This window comes from Neomonachus schauinslandi, chromosome 2, assembly GCF_002201575.2.
Source record: "Neomonachus schauinslandi chromosome 2, ASM220157v2, whole genome shotgun sequence".
In the NCBI taxonomy this organism is placed as follows: Eukaryota; Metazoa; Chordata; class Mammalia; order Carnivora; family Phocidae; genus Neomonachus; species Neomonachus schauinslandi.
Genome location: NC_058404.1, coordinates 163,485,414 through 163,504,885, shown reverse-complemented (window position 1 = coordinate 163,504,885; position 19,472 = coordinate 163,485,414). Strand labels below are relative to the sequence as shown.

Sequence of the window (19,472 nt, the reverse complement as noted above, 5' to 3'; positions counted from 1 at the left end):
AATACCTGTTCCTATGGATTTGGTTGAAGGTAGGGACAGGGAAAGGACACTTATTTGACTCATGGCATGCAAGTGTACTCAGTAGACACTTGAGTGAGGGAACAATAGAAATACACCTATTAGGGAGTCCTAAGTCTACTAATACGGGTAGTTAAATCATTCTTTAAACTTAGGAAAAGTAATGGCAAGCTCTTAATAGAGCAGCTAACCTATTTTACAGTTGAGGAAAAGCAAGGATCAAAGTAGGTTTTACTTAGTGTGCATTGGACAAAGTGGCACAAAAACATCTTTGTTATAAAAGTTGTGCTAACATTTTAGCAATTAGCACTGTCAAACTGTACAAAGGAAATGTGTGTATATGTGTATATGTGTGTGTATATTTAACGAGCGACATTGACTAGAAGGAAATACCCCAGAATACTGTTATCTCTGGTTTCCAGTGATTCTAGTGTTCTTACATTTCCTACATTTGCTAAGGTGACAGTGGATTACTTTGGAAAAAATTTTAGAATGCCATCAAGTACAATGATATTGATTCTAATATCTTCCTTTTTTTCATTTAGATTATGCTGGCGTGGTGTGTGAGCAGTTCTCTTGGACCTAAATGAGGAAAACTTACTCTGGCTTTGGTGAGTTTGTTCCAAGAGAATGTTTATTTCCTAAATTTATGGTAGATTGTGGGTTGTATCACACCCTCTATATCACTGAAAGTAGAAAACAGTTTCTAAATTGTGTTTAAAAAAAAAAAAAGCTTTTGGCTTCCTATTTTAGAAGCAGAATGAAAACACTTCCAGCTCTCTTCTCTTGGTGTTATTTTACAAGCTAGTATTACTATTTATAAAATGATCAACTTAGTGGGCAAAAGAAAAAGGTTGTATGAGCACAAATGGCTCTGTTTGGAAGTACACAGGGTATTTAATAAATTAAGCATCTGGTGTATTTTGTTAAATGCAAACTTTGGATGCAGAGGAGCAAATTAGTATCGGTTTTAGGAAAACTCAACTGCAAAAGGACAATCCTACTTCGTATTTGCATTTTTGCTCTCTGTAGGTGTATTTATCTTATTAACTTAGCTACATAAACATGAATAGGAAATTTCAACTGTTCAAAGGTTTGGTTTGGGTAATGAATTAGTCAACCTAATCTGTTCTCAACTTTGTTCTCCCCCCTTTTCGGGAAGGTATGTTTAAGAATGAGGATAATATTTGAAAAGTTTCTGCATGATGCACACAATCATCATTCATCCTTAAAATACAACACAAATCAACAGCTACAATGCTTTTTATTTTAACAAAAAGGATATAAGGAGGGTGAGAAAATGGGATGGTACGATAGGATATAAAGTGTGGGGTGTCTCTGGACACCATCCCTCTCTTCCTGCCCCACACCTAAAAGTTATTAAATAATTTAAAGGACACCATTTACAGTACCAGAACACCATTAAAATAATTTGTGTGTGTTTTATCAGGGTCAAAAAATACAGTGATTATGAATGTGCCGTGACTAGTTATGGATTTTACAGGTAACATAACTCTAGTCAGCAGTCCAATGGCGTGCACAGTGCCTTCAATTAATGCACTTGAGCATAATTACATTTCTGGCAGGGTCCACACCCCCAAGAAAAGGCAAAGCTAAGCATTTCATTTCTACATTCTAAACTCTGGAGGCACAGAGCCCAGTTTAAAAGAAAAGTCACAGTGGATAAGAGATGCCTATAAAAAATACAAGGTGTTCCTTTCAAATCAGAGGAATTGTGGGACTACATTCATTTCTTTTACAAAATGCTATTTAAAAAAGGACAGAGAATCCAGTTCATGTTATGCTACAGACTTCGACAGGAGTTAAGTATATTGCATGTTTTGGTAGTCAGTCTTCAGGCTTCCTTTCATTTTCCCCCATAGCCCCAGGTTCCTTCTGGGTGAAACACATGAGTCCTGAATAAACATAGAAAAATGTGTTTGCATCTCCTTGAATTTTCTGCAGACTTCGGAGCCCGCAAGTCATGTATTCTACCATCAGTGACCACAATCTTTTCTTTAGCTTTGTACACCTGTTCTTGTCTAACAGTGCATTGCAAAAATGTACAATACTGGTTTTAATCTATACAGTTTCTATAATAATTATGGAGTAAAATAAGTTAACGTTTCTAAGGAGAAGAGCTGCCGGGCAGCATACATCTTTATTTTACATTTTTAAGTCTCTGCAGGCATCTACTTTGGTTAGTTATCAACAATCGTCCCGTAAGCACTGATCAGAGAACTGAGCAGCATTCCAATAACATTAACAGATATATTATTTCTTTTCAAAATACCGGGAAAGCCCAGCTTTAAAATAGTATTAAAATGTTCTAACATTTACACACTATGAAGAGTTAGAGCTAATAAAATAAAATTTCTTCAAAAATAATCTTGCAGTGCTCTTTCAGGCATGCTCTGACACGTTATCCCCAAACATCCATACCTTGAAAATAGGACTATCACATACTCACACATCCCAGCTCACGCACACGTAATCCCTTATACAGACTAAAAAACAAAACACCCACGCCCTTATCCCAGGTGTTGAAAAAAAAAAAATCAATGGTTTTTGCAAAGAAGTCTTTCTGTGTGTGTCTATCCGACTGAAGGTTCTTCATGTAGATGATTAAGCATCAACTGTAGAGTATGCTTCTGGCTGCTGGAAATCCACACAGCTTTGCAGGTCTTCAGCTAAAATGAACGAGCCTGGATTTTAGCCTCATGTCACCTGCTTTCCAATGTCTCCGTATTAGAGGCCATTATTGCAAACAGTCTGGGAATTCTTTCTCCAGAAAGTAATGTATGCATCACTTTTAGCCCTTTTCTTTTCACATAGGTTAAGTAATAATTAAAAAAATTCCTTCTTCATAGAGTTAATTGTGGGAGGTATTGGCAGCTGTTAGAATTTTCTTCAGATCTTTGATTTTGACGTTATCTCGATAGAAGTTGGACAATAGTTACACTCGTGTTGTGGATGCTGCCAGGAAGTTATCTGTGAACTGCAAGGGTTCATAAAAGGTGCCTGGTAATATTCTTCATCATCTTCAGGTTTGTTTCTTCCCTAAATGCCTGAAGTTTCTCAGAATCCAGTGCTCACCAAATTTCCAATTGGTTTGGCCTGTGCTAAAAGCTGGTATGATTGCACCATGCGTAGAGACTCTCTTATTTCTAGATTAAGTTCCATCAATTTGTAGTTGGCTTCTGACATGTCCAGGTCAGAGCCTATAACCGCGAAGCTTCCCGTCTGGCCCAGAGTCTGATGATGGAAATATATGTGTAACAGCGTCTGCACAGGGTCATCTTCACAACTGCCGAAGATATCACTGGGCCAGAGAGATCTGAAATACACAATATTTTTAAGTCCTGAGACTCAAGCAATTATTAAAGTTAGCTACATTTTAAATTAATACCTATAACAAAATTTCCTTGTGAATCATTGAGGATCTGTTTTAATATTTGAGCAAATGTATTACCCAAAGTAGAGGAGTGAACAAAGTCTAAAAGTGGTGTCATTTCAGTGATAGCTGTAGAAAATACCAAAGTCATGCTTTCATAAAGACGGGATACTGAAACATCAAATGAAAGCCCAAACCCAGTCACTGTAAAATCCCAGTCTAGGTGGAGAGGTAGGAAATCCCTTCACATTTTACCTGAAAGCTTTTACTTGTGCGACAGCTGATATAAATTCCTTATTTTTCAAAGTTTCAATTAAAGAATGAATGGCAGTTTCTATAGTGGTTTCTGCGGCTTTGGAAAGGTCAATTTCTTCATTTTCTGAAGCAGACTCTGCTTCTTTGAGGATATTTTCCAGCTGGGCTAGTTCCTCAGACATGTTGATGACCTAAAACAAATAGGACATACAAAAGGATCTATTTGTATGTTAAGTAACAAAAAGGGCATTTAATTGGCTGTAAAGATAAGTCTGATGATAGGAGTAGCTTCTCTTAAAGATTTGCAGATGTTAAACTTAGTAGTTAAAGGCAGTTAATACTTCAAGTTCTCAATTCAGTAGACTACCAGTCATCTCTAAATACTCTTGATAAGGTGATAAGGGCACCTGGCTGGCTCAGTTGGTGGAGCACGTGACGCTCGATCTCGGGGTCGTGAGTTTGAGCCCCACATTGGGCACAGAGGTTACTCAAGAAAAAAAAAATAACAGGTGGTAATAAATATGATAGATGTAATAAAACCGGTTGTAACCAATGTTTATATTGGTTTTAACATGTGGTTGGTTTTAACATGTGGTATTACATCTTGGATAGTAAAAATCATTCACTGTTGGGGGGGGGTCATGAATTTTTGAAAGTCTTTATATTTTAAAAGATTATTTACCCAGTGCATTTTATATAAACCAGTATGTATTAAATTGATTTAACCATTTAACAAAAGTGAAAGCATTTCCTGTTTCAGTACCAGCTTTGACAAGGGGGCAAAAAGACTAACTTCACTACCTTTGCACCTATTCCTTACATGATTTCCAACATTCAAAGTGTTTTTGACATGTTGGTTCTTATGTGCATCACTAGAGCTGCAAAAATATATGGACAAGATGTTAGGGGAGTTCCATAATTTAACTGTGTCTTTATTCAGCTGATGTGCTTTCCTTGACTTTTGGTTACAGATGATCTGTCGTTGCTGCTGTGACCTTTAAGGTCTTGAACCTTTCAAGACCGCTGGCTATCTGTCTGCTGTTTTATTTACTGACAGGTCCCAAAATAGCACATCGAGTCTAAAAAGACAATTCTGAAAAAAAGCATTCACCATTAAGTGACTTTTGACATAAGCTCTCCTACAAGGAATATATGTATTGTATTTTAATATTCTAGAATCAGTGATTCCTACTACAACTAAATATTTACCTCTGCTTCATTTTTTATTGTATTTACTTGGCCGATCAGTTTGCAGTAGGCTTGGAACAGAAGCAGCAACTGAAAATGCAGTTTATATAACCTTCGGCAGAGCTCCAGTTCCTAGAAGTAAGTAAATAACACTGCGTTAAATTCAGGTGCCATTGTCCATGCTGTTTGATTAGACAGTACATTTCCAATAAAAATTTATAAGTAAATACGTTAAAAATTATCTTGGCATTTATTTCTCTGTAGTAAGCAAGTTAATGTAGTGTGAAGCTGATGAAAGATGCTTTGAAGACTGGGATTAAAATACAATTTAAAGATTGTTGGTTACATAATTCATTTAGTGAGAAGCACATTTTCACATTAGAATTTTTCGGTAGGCAATATATAGAATGCTTTAAAAAGGATTCACTTTAACTTAAAATTCATAATGAAAAAAATGTACAAATGCATATACTTTTGCCCCCTTGAGATGTATATCGTGCTACATTTATCAACAAATGTTTGATAAAGCAAAGTCAAACTGGATTACCTCTTACCTAAAAATGAAAACCCAAAACCTTGTGATCTCATTGAAATGAGACCATGAAATTAACATATGCACACATTAAGTTTAAAATGTTAGTTTACAGATGTACAAAAAAGGGAACTGCTAGTTGTACATATCAGAAAATCTCCTCTTTAGAGGACCAACATTTCATGGATTAGGGCTATGCGGAACTGAAGCACACTCTTAAAAGTAGTCCATGACAAAACATTGCTAGGTCACAAATGGCAAGTGAAAATCAGTTTGTCTGACATGGTAAGTCTATAAATTAAGACAGGTCACTTACTGCTAGAATTTCCATTTGCTAAGCAAGAAGGTGATCGGGTCACAAAAAATACAAAGGAAGAAAAAGACCAAGAATTAGTGTAAGAAATCATTTTAACTAGGGTCACAGATGTCCCAGGCAAACTGAAGAACATTCACTTTCATCCAAAAGAAAAATTTGATATTTCCAGAATAAAACTTTTTATACACTTACTGTAACAACCCAGGGTGTTTTAAACTCTTTGCCAAATAACTAAATGACATGTAGGCTATAATTTATTTCTTGTCTGAAAGCTACACAGGACAAAACTGAACTAATGTGATCTAGGAAAAGTTGGCTAGTATAAGTGATCTAAGAAAAAAAGCAAATGTCATAAAATTTCCATCAGTAAAGTGGAAAATTTCTGATTAGAAAAATAAATGAATTGCTGTTTTTAGAAATGAACTGGCTTATACTCTTATAAATATCTTTGGTGTGGGTCTAGGCTTCCTATCCTTACTAATTAGGTCCTATGTTGCCCTAATTGGTGCTGAGTCAGAACATAAAATATCAAAAGCAGATGTGTATTTTAAAATGCATTCCAAAATGCAATTTAGTGAACTTCAGAAGTTCAGCCCAACTAGGTTTGAGTCAAATGAGATGATGTATGTAAAATACATAGAAAAACATCTAATTTAAGGATTAAAAATTATTAAAGTATCTATAGCCACTTGGACCTAGTCCATTCTAAAGAATGATTTCTAATTAAAATAGCAATTGCTGTAACGTAAATATTGCTTCTAAAAGCCCCTTTGAAGTCAGCTTTTCTAAACAGTGTCCTCTGAAGGACTGTTTATATAACATTTATTCCTATCAATTTAGAAGGGATTTGCTAGGCAAAGGTGAACTTTAGCTCCATTCTGCTTCCTTGTAAATTATGTGGATAGTCATTCAGTGAATGTTAGTTGAGCATAATCCAATGTCAAACATATTAGCATATCTAAATTTGAGGTTCTACTTTGTACGGTTTTATATGGAAACTAAACCATTTGAGTTTCAAATACTTTTTCTCACTTCCATTAGCGTGAATGATGGAACTGGCTCTCTGTGCATCACTCACAGCATCTATTCTGGGCTGTAATGGGAAGGAAATCATGGCAGGGGCGCCTGGGCGGCTCAGTCGGCTGAGCAGCCGACTCTTGATTTCGGCTCAGGTCATGATCTTAGGGTCATGAGAATGGAGCCCCACGTCGGGCTCCACGTTCTGCAGGGAGTCTGCTTAAGAGTCCATCTCCCTCTCTCTCTCCTCCTCCCCTGCTTGCTTGCTCTCTCAAATAAATCAATCTACGATCACAACTGTAGGAGATACACAAATGTAATTAATCGTGTAGCTCTGAATTACCGGAATTATGCCAACTTTCCAGATTTAAAATTCTTGATTTTTAAGTATATTGAAATTGGCAGGTGTGGGGTTTTTTTTTTAATCTAAAAATTATTATGCAAAAGAATTCTGGTACACAGGGACAGATACTAGTAATGTTGTGTAAAAAGTGTCCCCAATCTCAAGGAGCTGAATATAAAAGGAGAGAGAAGATATAAACTCTTAAGTGTACAGTTTTCAGTTTTCACTTAGAAAGCCTTGAGCTATATTAATCGACTTAGACTCTTGGAGATGGAACTCATTTACTTCAAGGCAGAGGGATGTAAGAAATCACTTTGTCTAATCACCTAATTTATGTAGGAAAAGTTTATATTACATGCTCAAACCATGCAGTTAAATAGTGGCAAAGATAAAACCAAAGGCTCCAATTCTAGTTTAGGGTTAATTCCTTATTTTCCCTTGTTTCTTTCTTTACACAGGTGATTTGACCATTTCCTTGTAACACAGTATAGGATTTGGAATCAGCCTGCCTAGATTTGAATCTTAATTCTAACTTTTCTTACTGATTTTAGATACATTGGCTTCTTTGAGCCTCAGCTTCCTCATCTGCAACATGGGGATAATAGCATCTACTAGACATCATTGTAAGGACAGAGATACTGAATGTGAAATGCATACTACTATTTTCTCAACATTTGTTTAAAAAAACTTCACATTTTTATTATAATCATACAATAACTTTTACAGTGACTAGAAATGCTTAACAGTGTAACCAATATTGAAAAAGACGAACTCTGATGTCAATGCAGAAGTTGTTAATTTTAATTGATGACTGCGTCTTCCCCATATGAACCTATATTCCTATTAGAATAATTTGTAGGGCTTAATTTATCCTCATTTAATATAATGTGTTATATACATGTACTTTAAGAAAATATGTTACTGGGCGCCTGGGTGGCTCAGTTGGTTAAGCGACTGCCTTCGGCTCAGGTCATGATCCTGGAGTCCCTGGATCGAGTCCCGCATCGGGCTCCCTGCTCGGCAGGGAGCCTGCTTCTGCCTCTGACCCTCCCCCCTCTCATGTGCTCTCTTTCTCTCATTCTCGGTCTCAAATAAATAAATAAATAAATAAATAAAGAAAATATGTTACTCTTATTTTCACTGACTTTTATACTATAAAAAAGTTATAATTTATCCAATCACAATTTCACCTTTAGAGAGGCCAACATGAATGTATATAACGTTACTCTCAGGTTTGCTTTCCCAACTAGACAATTTATCTGCAGAATACTAATGCAGAACAAAAATTTTTTGAAGAGGCAGATGCAGCAAGTACAATCTAACTTGGACTGTCTAGATATCCATCAAGCTTATCTGCTGAATGTTATTAAGCTTCAGTCACAAGCTGGTTGTTCATTTTTATTAAAGTGAATTTTTCATTACTAAGCCAATATTTCATTGAACCTAACTTTGACAAAGATTGTTCTGATAACAAAAATGAAAAGTGTTATAAATTTTATTTTTAGGATTATCAAACAGGGACATTCGAACACACATATAATTTTACCTGATCTAGAGATATAGCAAAAGTAAGAAGAGGAGACTTACCTGTGCATCTGTGTTTATCCTATACAGGTCTTCTTTGGCACCAAATGTCCTCTTACAGTTGTCTAACCACTAAAGAAATAAGTAACCGTAAATTTTAACATGGTGATTGTACAATGCACAATGAAATTGGTAATAAAACAGCCTGTGTGTATAAAACAACTTTAAAAGTTAACCTGAAGTTCTGGGATTGGTTATAGACCGAGCCTCAATCTCCACTTGAGCCTAATTATTTATATGCAACAAACCAGAGCAGGATGATACTGTAAACACAATGAGATGCACACACTGTGGTGCTTTACTCACAGAAACGCAATGAATAGTCAGTCTGCTCTTCTAGAGACTTGTGGTGCTCCATTTCAGTAAAGAGTATTCATTTTGCAGATTTTATTGGAAATCTTCACAACCTATACCTGACCTTTGTCTAATATAAGATGGGGAAATAAAAGATGTGCTTCCCGCTGGAAGCACAATTTAATAAAGGCAACTTCAAATTACCAGGTCTGTTTGCTTATCAGAAGTGTAATTCTCAGAAGACTGGTGTCCGTTTTAATTAGTAAAACAGAAACCAAAATCCATTTTAAATCTTGTTTTTACTTCTTTTCCTTCCTTTTGGACAGTAATGAATGACAAATATGTTATCTCCCAAGAATATTGGATATAGAAGGCATGTGTGGTTTTTTTCCTTACCCCTGGGCTATTCCTAAAGTTGGCTATTTATTTAAGGTATCTTTTCTTTGGTCAAATAAAAATAATAGTATTGTAGTTCAGTGGGGGAAAACATTGGAGTCATGGAATGTCCGAGCTGAAATAAAAGCTAAGAGCCTCCAAGTGAAGCACCTAGGTTTTGACAGTTTGATATTATTGTCTGTTCTTCTTACTTCCTAGTTCTTTGTGATCTATTCAACATAAAACTAATATATGTAAGAAATCATTCAGACTTTGAGAAAAACTATTAGCTACATTAAGTATACTCTCTGAAAATATCTCGGTACTACCAGGCATTTAAAACACTCAACTGTAGCTTAACATTCTACATGCAAAGAATGAAAATGAGACACCTCAGTTATTTCAAAACAATTCTTTGACCTTATGTTGCTTTTATTGCAGTCCCTTAGACTGTACAGGCCCATCGGCTTTCGCTTGACAGCGTGTCTGAGGAAACATGTTAAGCTTTCCTAGTGGGACACGGCGGCCAGTACCAGCCAGTGGCAGAGGCTACCCGGCAGGTTTCTTTGTATCGGCAGCACCCGGCTGAAACCTGCTGTAAAATGCATGGGCTCGTATTTACTCAGAATGTTAAAATGCATATACACCTAGTCATTCTCCCTAATCCAGCCCAATTTGTCCAAGTATACTAATTATTAGAAAAAAAAGTAACTGAATATTTAATGCCTATTCTTACTAAATATGATTTTTTCTACTCTATGCCCAGTGATCTAGCACTTTGGGACCCTTATTCAGTAAATTATTTGACTTTTTAAAATTATTTTTTTTAAAAAGATTTATTTATTTGAATGAGAGAGAGAAACAGCATGAGAGGGGAGAGGGTCAGGGGGAGAAGCAGGCTCTCCGTTGAGCCGGGAGCCTGATGCGGGGCTCGATCCCAGGACTCTGGGATCATGACCTGAGTCGAAGGTAGTTGCCCAACCAACCGAGCCACCCAGGCGCCCAGTTTATGACTTTTTTTTAAAGACACGCCCCAAGCTTGTAGTCCCATGGCTGCATGCCAGCCTGAACAGTACAGGTCCCCACGATCCCAGCCAGTGTATGCAAGACACAGTACTCTGTGTACAGCATGTCTTCCAGTTCACAGCCAGTCTCCCTGCCATTACTCTTTCTTTACCCAAGGCTCAAGTGAAGGTTAAAATTGAACAGAAGAGGTTGGGCTTCTGGGCATGATGGAGTAACCTGTATAAGGCCAATCCTCCAAGGACAACTACAGATGCAGAATACCATCCACCAGGACTGAGGGAGTTAGGCCAAAGCACTGAAAGGGAGCCCTGTGTAGATCCCAGGGTTTATTCCAGGGGATCTGCTTACTCAAAGCTTTGCTTGGTCCTCAGGCAGAGAGGCTGAACAGACAGCCGTGGCCTGCAGGTGTGGCCCACAGTGTCACTGAGCTAGGAAAACAGGGTCATCAAAGGCGGGGAAGTATGGAGGGCCAGGATGCTGGAGGAAAGGGGACTGCAGAGAAGGGACCCAACTGTGTGCAGCTTACCTCGCAACACTGCCGCTCCAACGTTTAACATGTGCAGGAGGAGAGGCTAGAAAACCAAGCAGCAGCATCGGGGAGGCTAAAAAATCTAAGAGATTTCTGGTCTCCTGGTGTTGAAAAGAAGAACCGTTCATTTCCTGCCAAGATGGCAGGGGTCCTGAAGCATACCCCACACTTTCACTCATGATCCTCAGGAGGCTCAAGGAATAATGGAAGACTATCTTAACTACAAGACTATAATACTAAAAACTATTAGAGGGGAAAACTGAGTAACAAGAAATACTTGGTTCATAGACCAAGATAAGAAAGGAGAAAAAAAGGTAACAAAGAACAGATGGGGGGGCGCCTGGGTGGCTCAGTCAGTTAAGCGTCTGCCTTCGGTTCAGGTCATGATCCCAGGGTCCTGGGATTGAATCCCACATCGGGCTCCCGGCTCAACGGGGAGACTGCTTCTCCCTCTTCCTGCTGCTCCCCCTGCTTGTGCTCTCTTTCTCTGTCAAATAAATGCTTTAAAAAAACAAAAACAAAACAAAGAACAGATGCGACAAATAGTGAGATGGTAGCTCAGAAGGAATCATTTTTCTCCCCCATACAAATAATTGATTCAACACAATTTATTGAAAAGAACATTCTTTTCCCACTGCATAGCAATAGCACGTTTGCTATAAATTATTACACACATGTATATATGTCTGTTACCGGGTTTTCTATTATATTCCATTGGTCTAGTTTTCTATTCTTAAGCCAATATACTCTTTTGAATTTTTTAGTAAGTCTTACTGGCTGGAAGTTTAACACTGTTGTTTAGACTTTGTTGTTGTTCTTCATGGACAAGGTTTGGAAGACTATTTCTGTGAAGGACAGAGTAAAGATTTTAGGTACTGCAAACCATTTATTCTCTATTTTAACTATGTTGCAGTGCAAAACATAGCCACAGACAATATGTAAACAAATATGATGACTATGCTCCAAAAAAACCTTTAGAAAAACAGGCAGTGGGCCAGATATGACCTATGGGCTGTAGTTTGCTGACCTGTGTTCAAGATGGTTGTTTGCCCTATAATTAGCTATTTGTATGTCCATATAAATTGTAGAGTTAGCCTGCCAATTTCCATTAATAGACAATCTGAGATTTTGAGTCTCCTGATTCATGACATAGTACAGTCTTTAATTTATTGGGACGTCCTTTAATTTCTCTCAGTCATATTTGAAGTTTTCCGTGTGGAGGTGTAGCCCATCTTTAGATTTATTTGTAGGTGTTTGATGTTTTCCTATTGTACGTGGTATCTATTGCTGTATCACTAACCTCTCTAAAACTTAATGGCTTAGGGGGCGCCTGGGTGGCTCAGTCATTAAGCATCTGCCTTCGGCTCAGGTCATGATCCCGGGGTCCTGGGATGGAGCCCCACATCGGGCTCCCTGCTCGGCAGGAAGCCTGCTTCTCCCTCTCCCACTCCCCCTGCTTGTGTTCCCTCTCTCGCTGTGTTTCTGTCTGTCAAATAAATAAATAAAATCTTTAAAAAATAAAAATAAAAAAATAAAACTTAATGGCTTAAAACAACCAGACTAATCTGCTGGCTGGGAGTTTCTTCTGGCCTTGCCTAGGGTCGCTCCTGAGTCCCAGTCCTCTGACGACTTGAGTTGGCCTCCCTTCGATGCCTGGCATGCTAGCTGTCACTCTCCTCCACGGGGCCTCTAATTCTCTAGGAGGCTAAGGGTCAAATTCGTTTTCCAGCGTTTACCCAATTTACACTTGGACTGGCGTGATGGCAAAGCACAAGCTGCAAAAGGCCTACATGCTAGGCTCAGAAACTGCACAGCACCGTTTCTGAATTTGGTCAGAAAAAGGCAAGGATACCTCAGACTTCAGAGGTGCGGAACTAGACTCCATCTGTTGACGGAAGGAACGGCAAAGCCAAGTTATAAAAGGGTGTGGACACACAGAGGCATGGTTTATCAAGGTCATTAATTGTAGCAATCTATCGCAGCTTCTATGGTAGGCAAATATTTCTGAAGACACAAAAGGCACAAACCATAATGGAAAACAGACGGATAACTTGGACTTAATTAAAATGAAAAACGTGTGTTCATCAAAGGATGCTATTAAGATAGTGAAAATGCTAGCCACAGAGAAGGGAAAAAATTTATAATACGTATATCCAGTAAAAGGCTTGTGTTTAGAAGAACTCCTACAAATCAGTAAGAAAGCCATAAATAACCCATTTACAAAAATGGACAAGATACTTGAAGGCACAGTTCAAAAAATACCTAAATAAAATATCTATTTGAGCAGGTGCTCAAACAAGTCTTCAGGGGAAATGCAAAATAATATGATAAAATACAGCACACCCACCAGAATGACTAAAATTTTACAAGGTGGAAACACTAAGTGGTGGCAAAGATAGGAAGCAACAGTAACTCCTGCACACACTTCTGCAGGGATTATAAACGGATACAGCATGTTTCAGAAAACTGCACGGCAGAACCTACTAACGTCGAACATACGTATACCCCATGACCCAGCAGCTGTACTCCTAGATACTCAGATATGTGAACATAAGCACACAAAAGACCTGCACAAGAATGTACGCGGCAGTGTTACAGTATCCACCCTTGTGTGTGGGTGCGGGCACCCCAAGTCAGTGGCAGCCCGGAAGCAGTGACCCTCCTCTGACCTATCACTGGAAGGTCCATAGTAGCCTGACGCCGTGTCACAAAGCCTACATCAGTCCCCCTCCATCTCATCCTGAAGGCACTGTATCATGTCATGTCATCACAAGGGGGAGTCCAGTACAGTAATAGATTTTGGGAGAAAAAGAGACCACCTTCACACAACCTCTTTTACAGTCCATTGTTAAAATTGTGCCATTTTATTACTGTTAATCTTTCACTGAGCCTACTTTATAAACTTCATCATGTACAGGACAAAACACAGGGTAAACAGGGTTCCGGTACTATCTGTGGTTGCGGGCATCCACTGGGGCTCTTGGAATGTACCCCCCATGGATAAGGGGGACTACTGTATTTGCAAGATGACCAGATCTTGCCCGGTGCTTTCCCAACGTCGAGGACTCTTCCCTCTTTACCAATGTCATTATTCTATCAGTCCAAATATAAGATTTCCTCCTCCCTTATAAGGGGAGAATACTTAGAATAAATACTTAATATCTAAGTATTTTCTCATACCATATTCTGTCCCTGAAAGAATCCCCCAATCTAAAATTACTGTCAAGGCCCGAGGTCTGATCTCTATTCCATGAAGTTTTCCTAATAGCCCAAAGTGACCTCTCTTTGGAAATCACAGTATATAGCATCAGGTCTCTTAGACCCGTACAATTTTGTGAAATCTCTTTCATTGCCAGTACTTTTATTTATATCTATAAATTGACACTTTTGTTACTAATTATTTGTATGCAGTGTTTGTGCTTTATATTCTTACTGAGGATATTAAGGGAATAAGAGCCAGGTTTTATACTCTTCATAGGCCTTTACATGTGAAATATATATACTTTTTTTAATTAAAAAATTTTTAAAAATTAGTTTCAGGTGTAGAATTTAGTGATTCATCATTTACTTACAACACCTGGTGCTCATCACAACAAGTGCCCTCCTTAATCCCCATCACCTATTTCACCCCCCGCCCCCCAAGGAACCCTCAGTTTGTTCTCTATAATTAAGAGTCAAACTCAACACCCAAAAAACAAATAATCAAGTCAAAAAATAGGCAGAAGACATGAACAGACACTTCTCCAAAGAAGACATACAAATGGCAAACACACATGAAAAAATGTTCATCATCATTAGCCATCAGGGAAATTCAAATCAAAACCACACTGAGATACCACCTTACACCAGTTAGAATGGCAAAAATTGACAAGACAAGAACAACAAATGTTGCAGAGGTTGTGGAGAAAGAGGAACCCTCTTACACAGTTGGTGGGAATGCAAGTTGGTACAGCCACTTTGGAAAACAGTGTGGAGGTGCCTCAAAAAATTAAAAATAGAGCTACCCTATGACCCAGCAATTGCACTACTGGGTATTTACCCAAAAGACACAGATGTGGTGAAAAGAAGGGCCATATGCACCCCAATGTTCATAGCAGCAATGTCCACAATAGCCAAACTGTGGAAAGAGCCGAGATGCCCTTCAGTAGATGAATGGATAAAGAAGACATGATCCATATATACAATGGAATATTACTCAGCCATCAGAAAAGATGAATACCCAACTTTTACATCAACATGGATGGGACTGGAGGAGATTATGCTAAGTGAAAGAAGTCAAGCAGAGAAAGTCAACTATCATATGGTTTCACTTACTTGTGGAACATAAGGAATAGCATGGAGGACATTAGGAGAAGGAAGGGAAAAATGAAGGGGGGGAAATCGGAGGGAGAGACGAACCATGAGAGACTATGGACCTGAGAAACAAACACGGTTTTAGAGGGGAGGGGGGAGGGGGGATCGGTTAGCCCGGTGATGGGTATTAAGGAGGGCACGTACTGCATGGAGCATGGGGTGTTATACGAAAACAATGAATCATGGAACACTACCTCAAAACTAATGATGTATTGTATAGTGACTAACATAATAAAATAAAATTAAAAAAAAAAAAAGTCTGTTTCTTGGTTTGCCTCTCTTTTCCCCCTATGTTCATTTGTTTTGTTTCTTAAATTCCACATAGGAATGAGATCATATGATAATTGTCTTTCTTTGACTGACTTATCTCACTTAGCATAACACCCTCTAGTTCCATCCATGTCATTGCAAATGGCAGGATTTCATTCTTTTTTATGGCTAAGTAACATTCCAAAGAAAATATGGAACACTTCACGAATCTGCATGTCATTCTTGCACAGGGACCAAGCTAATCTTCTCTGTATTATTCCAATTTTAGTAGATGTGCTGAGGAAGCGAGCATTACATGCGACAGGTATTTAATACTAATTAATGAAAGATCCATCTATTCTAGGAAAAAAATGTCTACTCTATATAGTTTGTGTGAAAAGGAGAAAACAGTTTTCAGTTTTTCTGCCCCTGCTAATTGAAAACCTTCCCTCTCGGGAACAGAACTAATTAATTATTGTTTTGCAGTGCCAGATGGGGGATGAAGAAACATCTCTTCAAAAGTACGATCTATAATCTACTACACATCTCTTTCTCCCTTTGCTTGCCCACATACACATCGCAGGAAAGAGAGCCCAGCTTTGGCATGGGTTACACATTTTCTAGATCACAACAGCATAGTGCATTCTCAGAGAGCTGATGCTTTTATTTCCCCACTTGCACTGTGGACAGAAGCTATGTCGTCTCCACAAAGAAGCTTTCTATAAAGCTATAGTTTTCCATTGTGTTCTTAGGCTCTTCGAGGGCTGATTTCTAAGAGCCAAAGACAGGAAATCACTGGACAGAGAATTCAGAGGGAGGGCCCATGTTTCTCAGTAAAACCCCGAGGCAAGTGCTAAGAGGTCTGCTTTTCTCTCTCGGCTGGAATTCAGCTGCCAAGTTAACATTTCTAGTGTCAAAAGCAAGCTACTTTTTTCATATGGCAAAAGGAGACTGACCTGCTCAGCTGCTTCTCTTTTGGCATTGTATGTATCCAGGTGTTCTTGCAACTCCAAAACACTGAACTTGAGTGTTTCCAGCAAACCGCATGACATCAGCTGTCAAATCAGAAACATTGATCCAGGTTATCACTTCTTTTTTTAAGACTTTATTTGAGAGAGAGAGAGTACGAGCAGGGGTAGAGGGAGAAGCAGGCTCCCCGCTGAGCAGGATTCCAGGACCCTGGGATCACGACCCAAGCCAAAGGCAGACAACGACTGAGCCACCCAGGCGCCCCCAGGTTATCATTTCTGGTCATAGTCATGAGACTGGCAACTTTTGAGTCGTGGAATTTCTGTTAGTTGGTTTTTGGCCCAACTTAGTGCCGGCGTCCCTTTACTGCACTCTGTCCTGTATGAAGGGCTGACCTTTTGCTGAAATAGTACAAACGCAGTGGGATTTCAGGGATGCCAGCAAGGACAAGCATGCCTTCAAATGCTTTCAAGAACTGCCTTAGGTGAGAAATGGCATGCCAGACCAGTATATACCTTAAAGATAACACCCTTGAAGCTTCTTAAATCTTAATGCTCTAAATATATATATATATATTTTAAAGAGAGAGGGAGAGGGAGAATCTTAAGCAGGCTCCCATGTCCAGCGTTGAGCCCAATGTGGGGCTCGATCTCACCACCCCTGAGATCATGACCTGAGCTGAAATCAAAAGTTGGATGCTTAAATGACTGAGCTACCCAAGTGCCCCTCTCTAAATATCTTAATACATAATCTATGAGCATGTTTGGAAACAAAACACGAAGACTGAGCTCTGGGTTCTTCATGGGGGGTAGGTCTAGCCCTCTCCTACCCACTTTTATTCAAGAATCAGGAAAGAAGTACCCATGTCTAGAGTAGGACTCTCTAGCTTCCCCATCTAGGACTCTGTGAAGGGTGAGGACAGTGAGGGCTCAGAATCAGAAACAGTCACAAGTCACTGCATATAATACACTGGAATTATATTTTGCGAGATATTCATAGTCAAATTGAAAATATAAACCTTTACACTTCAAAATTTTGAATTGCCTTTAAAAAAAAAAAAAGACCATTTACTGATTGGTGCCATTCAAATTTAGTCTTTATAATAAGCCTTCATATAAAAACTTACTGTTTCGGGGCGCCTGGGTGGCTCAGTTGTTAAGCATCTGCCTTCGGCTCAGGTCATGATCCCAGAGTCCTGGGATCGAGCCCCGCATCGGGCTCCCTGCTCAGCAGGAAGCCTGCTTCTCCCTCTCCCACTCCCCCTGCTTGTGTTCCCTCTCTCACTGTGTCTCTCTCTGTCAAATAAATAAATAAAATCTTTAAAAAAAAAAAAAACAAAAAAACTTACTGTTTCAGCATCCACAAACACTGTTGGGCATTCTGAACACATCATCATCACTTCCAGTGAACTTTTAAATTTGGTACCAATGCGTTGCAGACTCTCACCAAGAAAGCTGACTGCCTCATTAGTTATATCTCCAAACTTTCTTTGAATTGTCTACGGAGAAAAGCATTAAAAAATTTTAGTGTTTCATAAGAAGGCCTTTTTTCATCTTTAAGGAGCATAATTTATAATTAGGGCAAACTTTTATTTTAAAATTATTATTGTAGTGATATACAGAATTTTAATAACTGGTCTGTAAATCCATGTTTTTAGTCTCTTCTTTAGGATATGTTAATTTCACAAAATGATCAAAAATTTACAAAATCATACTACTGAAAAAAGAAACTGATGATTCATGCCATTCATCTCCCCATTCCTGAGATTTTTTTCATTAGGAGAGATAGAAGGAATGCGTGCTGCACATCATTGGAAATAAAGTCCTTACATGTCTGAAGAATTAGCTCTTCTAAAGTTCTACCTGAAAGAAACTTTCAGTAAATGCAGTTTACTATGTATGCTTGGCTATGGGCTGCCATCTGATTTAATTAAAGTCATAAACATGCATTAAGGGTACTATCTTCTCAAAACTCAAGAATACTCACTGACGTAAAGTAGAGAGTGCCTTACCCATAATGAGCACTCAGGGACTTAGACTACATTATCAATGGTATAATTATACAGATAGTTAACGTGTACCCACATGTGTATGTGCCGCACCGTCGGGTATCCTTATAATTTAATAATAATAAAAGCATTAGCTACAATCTCAAGCATCAGGAAACAGAATATCATTGGAAAGAAAAAATACATAAATAGGAAACCAAGTAGCAGTGCAAAAGTACAGAATAAAATAAATAAATGCTCTGCTTCAGGAGCGCTAAACAACTTCCCGGAGGGAGAGACTGGAGGTTGGAGTGGCTGGAAAAGCCCCACTGAGAATATGTACTTAGCTGGGTCTTCCAAGATGGGCAGCATTTGCTTGGGTTGACAGGAAAAGTGGTAGGTAGTTCAGAGCATAATGACTGACCTGGTGTTTCTCTGTGCTTTAGTTTCCCTGGCTACAGAACGCCAGAAATACATCTACATTTCATAGGTCTGTTCTAGGAATTAAATAATGTAAAGCATTTAAGCACAATGCCTAGCTCATATTACTATTTCTACGGTTGGAAGCAATCTTAGCTAAAATTTTTGAGATGTGTGGAAACACAGCCAATTAATTTAGTACTTAATTATAAATTGTTTTAGGATAGTGACTGTAAACCCTTTGAAGGCAGGGACCATGCTTTCTATGTTTTTTTGGCATCCCGGATGGTGCCCACCCTACTGCAGAAAATTTATCAGATATTGCTTTCAAGTTTTATTTTAGTTGCCTGAAGGGAGATATCTGTATTAGTCGTTTATAAATTATCAGCAGTACAATGGTGTCACAATATAAATTTAAATAATATCACTATTTCGGGAAAAAAAATTTTTTTAAAGATTTATTTATTTTAGAGATGGGGGAGAGGAGGGGTAGAGGGAGTGAGAAATCCAAGCAGACTCAGCTCTGAGCGTGGAGTCCGTGGGGCTCGATCTCACAACCCTGAGATCACAACCTGAGCCAAAACCAAGAGTGGGACGCTTAATGGACTATGCCACCCAGGAGC

General features: G+C 38.6%; 1 protein-coding gene and 1 non-coding gene across 2 annotated transcripts in view; both read right to left on the bottom strand.

Moving 5' to 3' along the window:
• Window positions 1–1,459: 1,459 nt before the first annotated feature.
• Window positions 1,460–19,472, bottom strand: part of FRYL (FRY like transcription coactivator) — a 144,645-nt gene continuing 126,632 nt past the window's right edge. The window contains exons 55-61 of the mRNA XM_044912992.1: window positions 17,791–17,940; window positions 16,430–16,528; window positions 8,651–8,719; window positions 5,704–5,721; window positions 4,877–4,987; window positions 3,668–3,858; window positions 1,460–3,355 (exon numbers count right to left, since the gene is read on the bottom strand). Of these exons, the coding sequence (XP_044768927.1) occupies window positions 3,097–3,355; window positions 3,668–3,858; window positions 4,877–4,987; window positions 5,704–5,721; window positions 8,651–8,719; window positions 16,430–16,528; window positions 17,791–17,940 (897 nt within the window). The 3' untranslated portion in view covers window positions 1,460–3,096. The remainder of the gene's footprint in view (window positions 3,356–3,667; window positions 3,859–4,876; window positions 4,988–5,703; window positions 5,722–8,650; window positions 8,720–16,429; window positions 16,529–17,790; window positions 17,941–19,472) is intronic.
• On the bottom strand, window positions 15,680–15,786 carry LOC123324158. Its single transcript, XR_006539650.1, has one exon. It is a non-coding gene; the product is annotated as a U6 spliceosomal RNA (small nuclear RNA).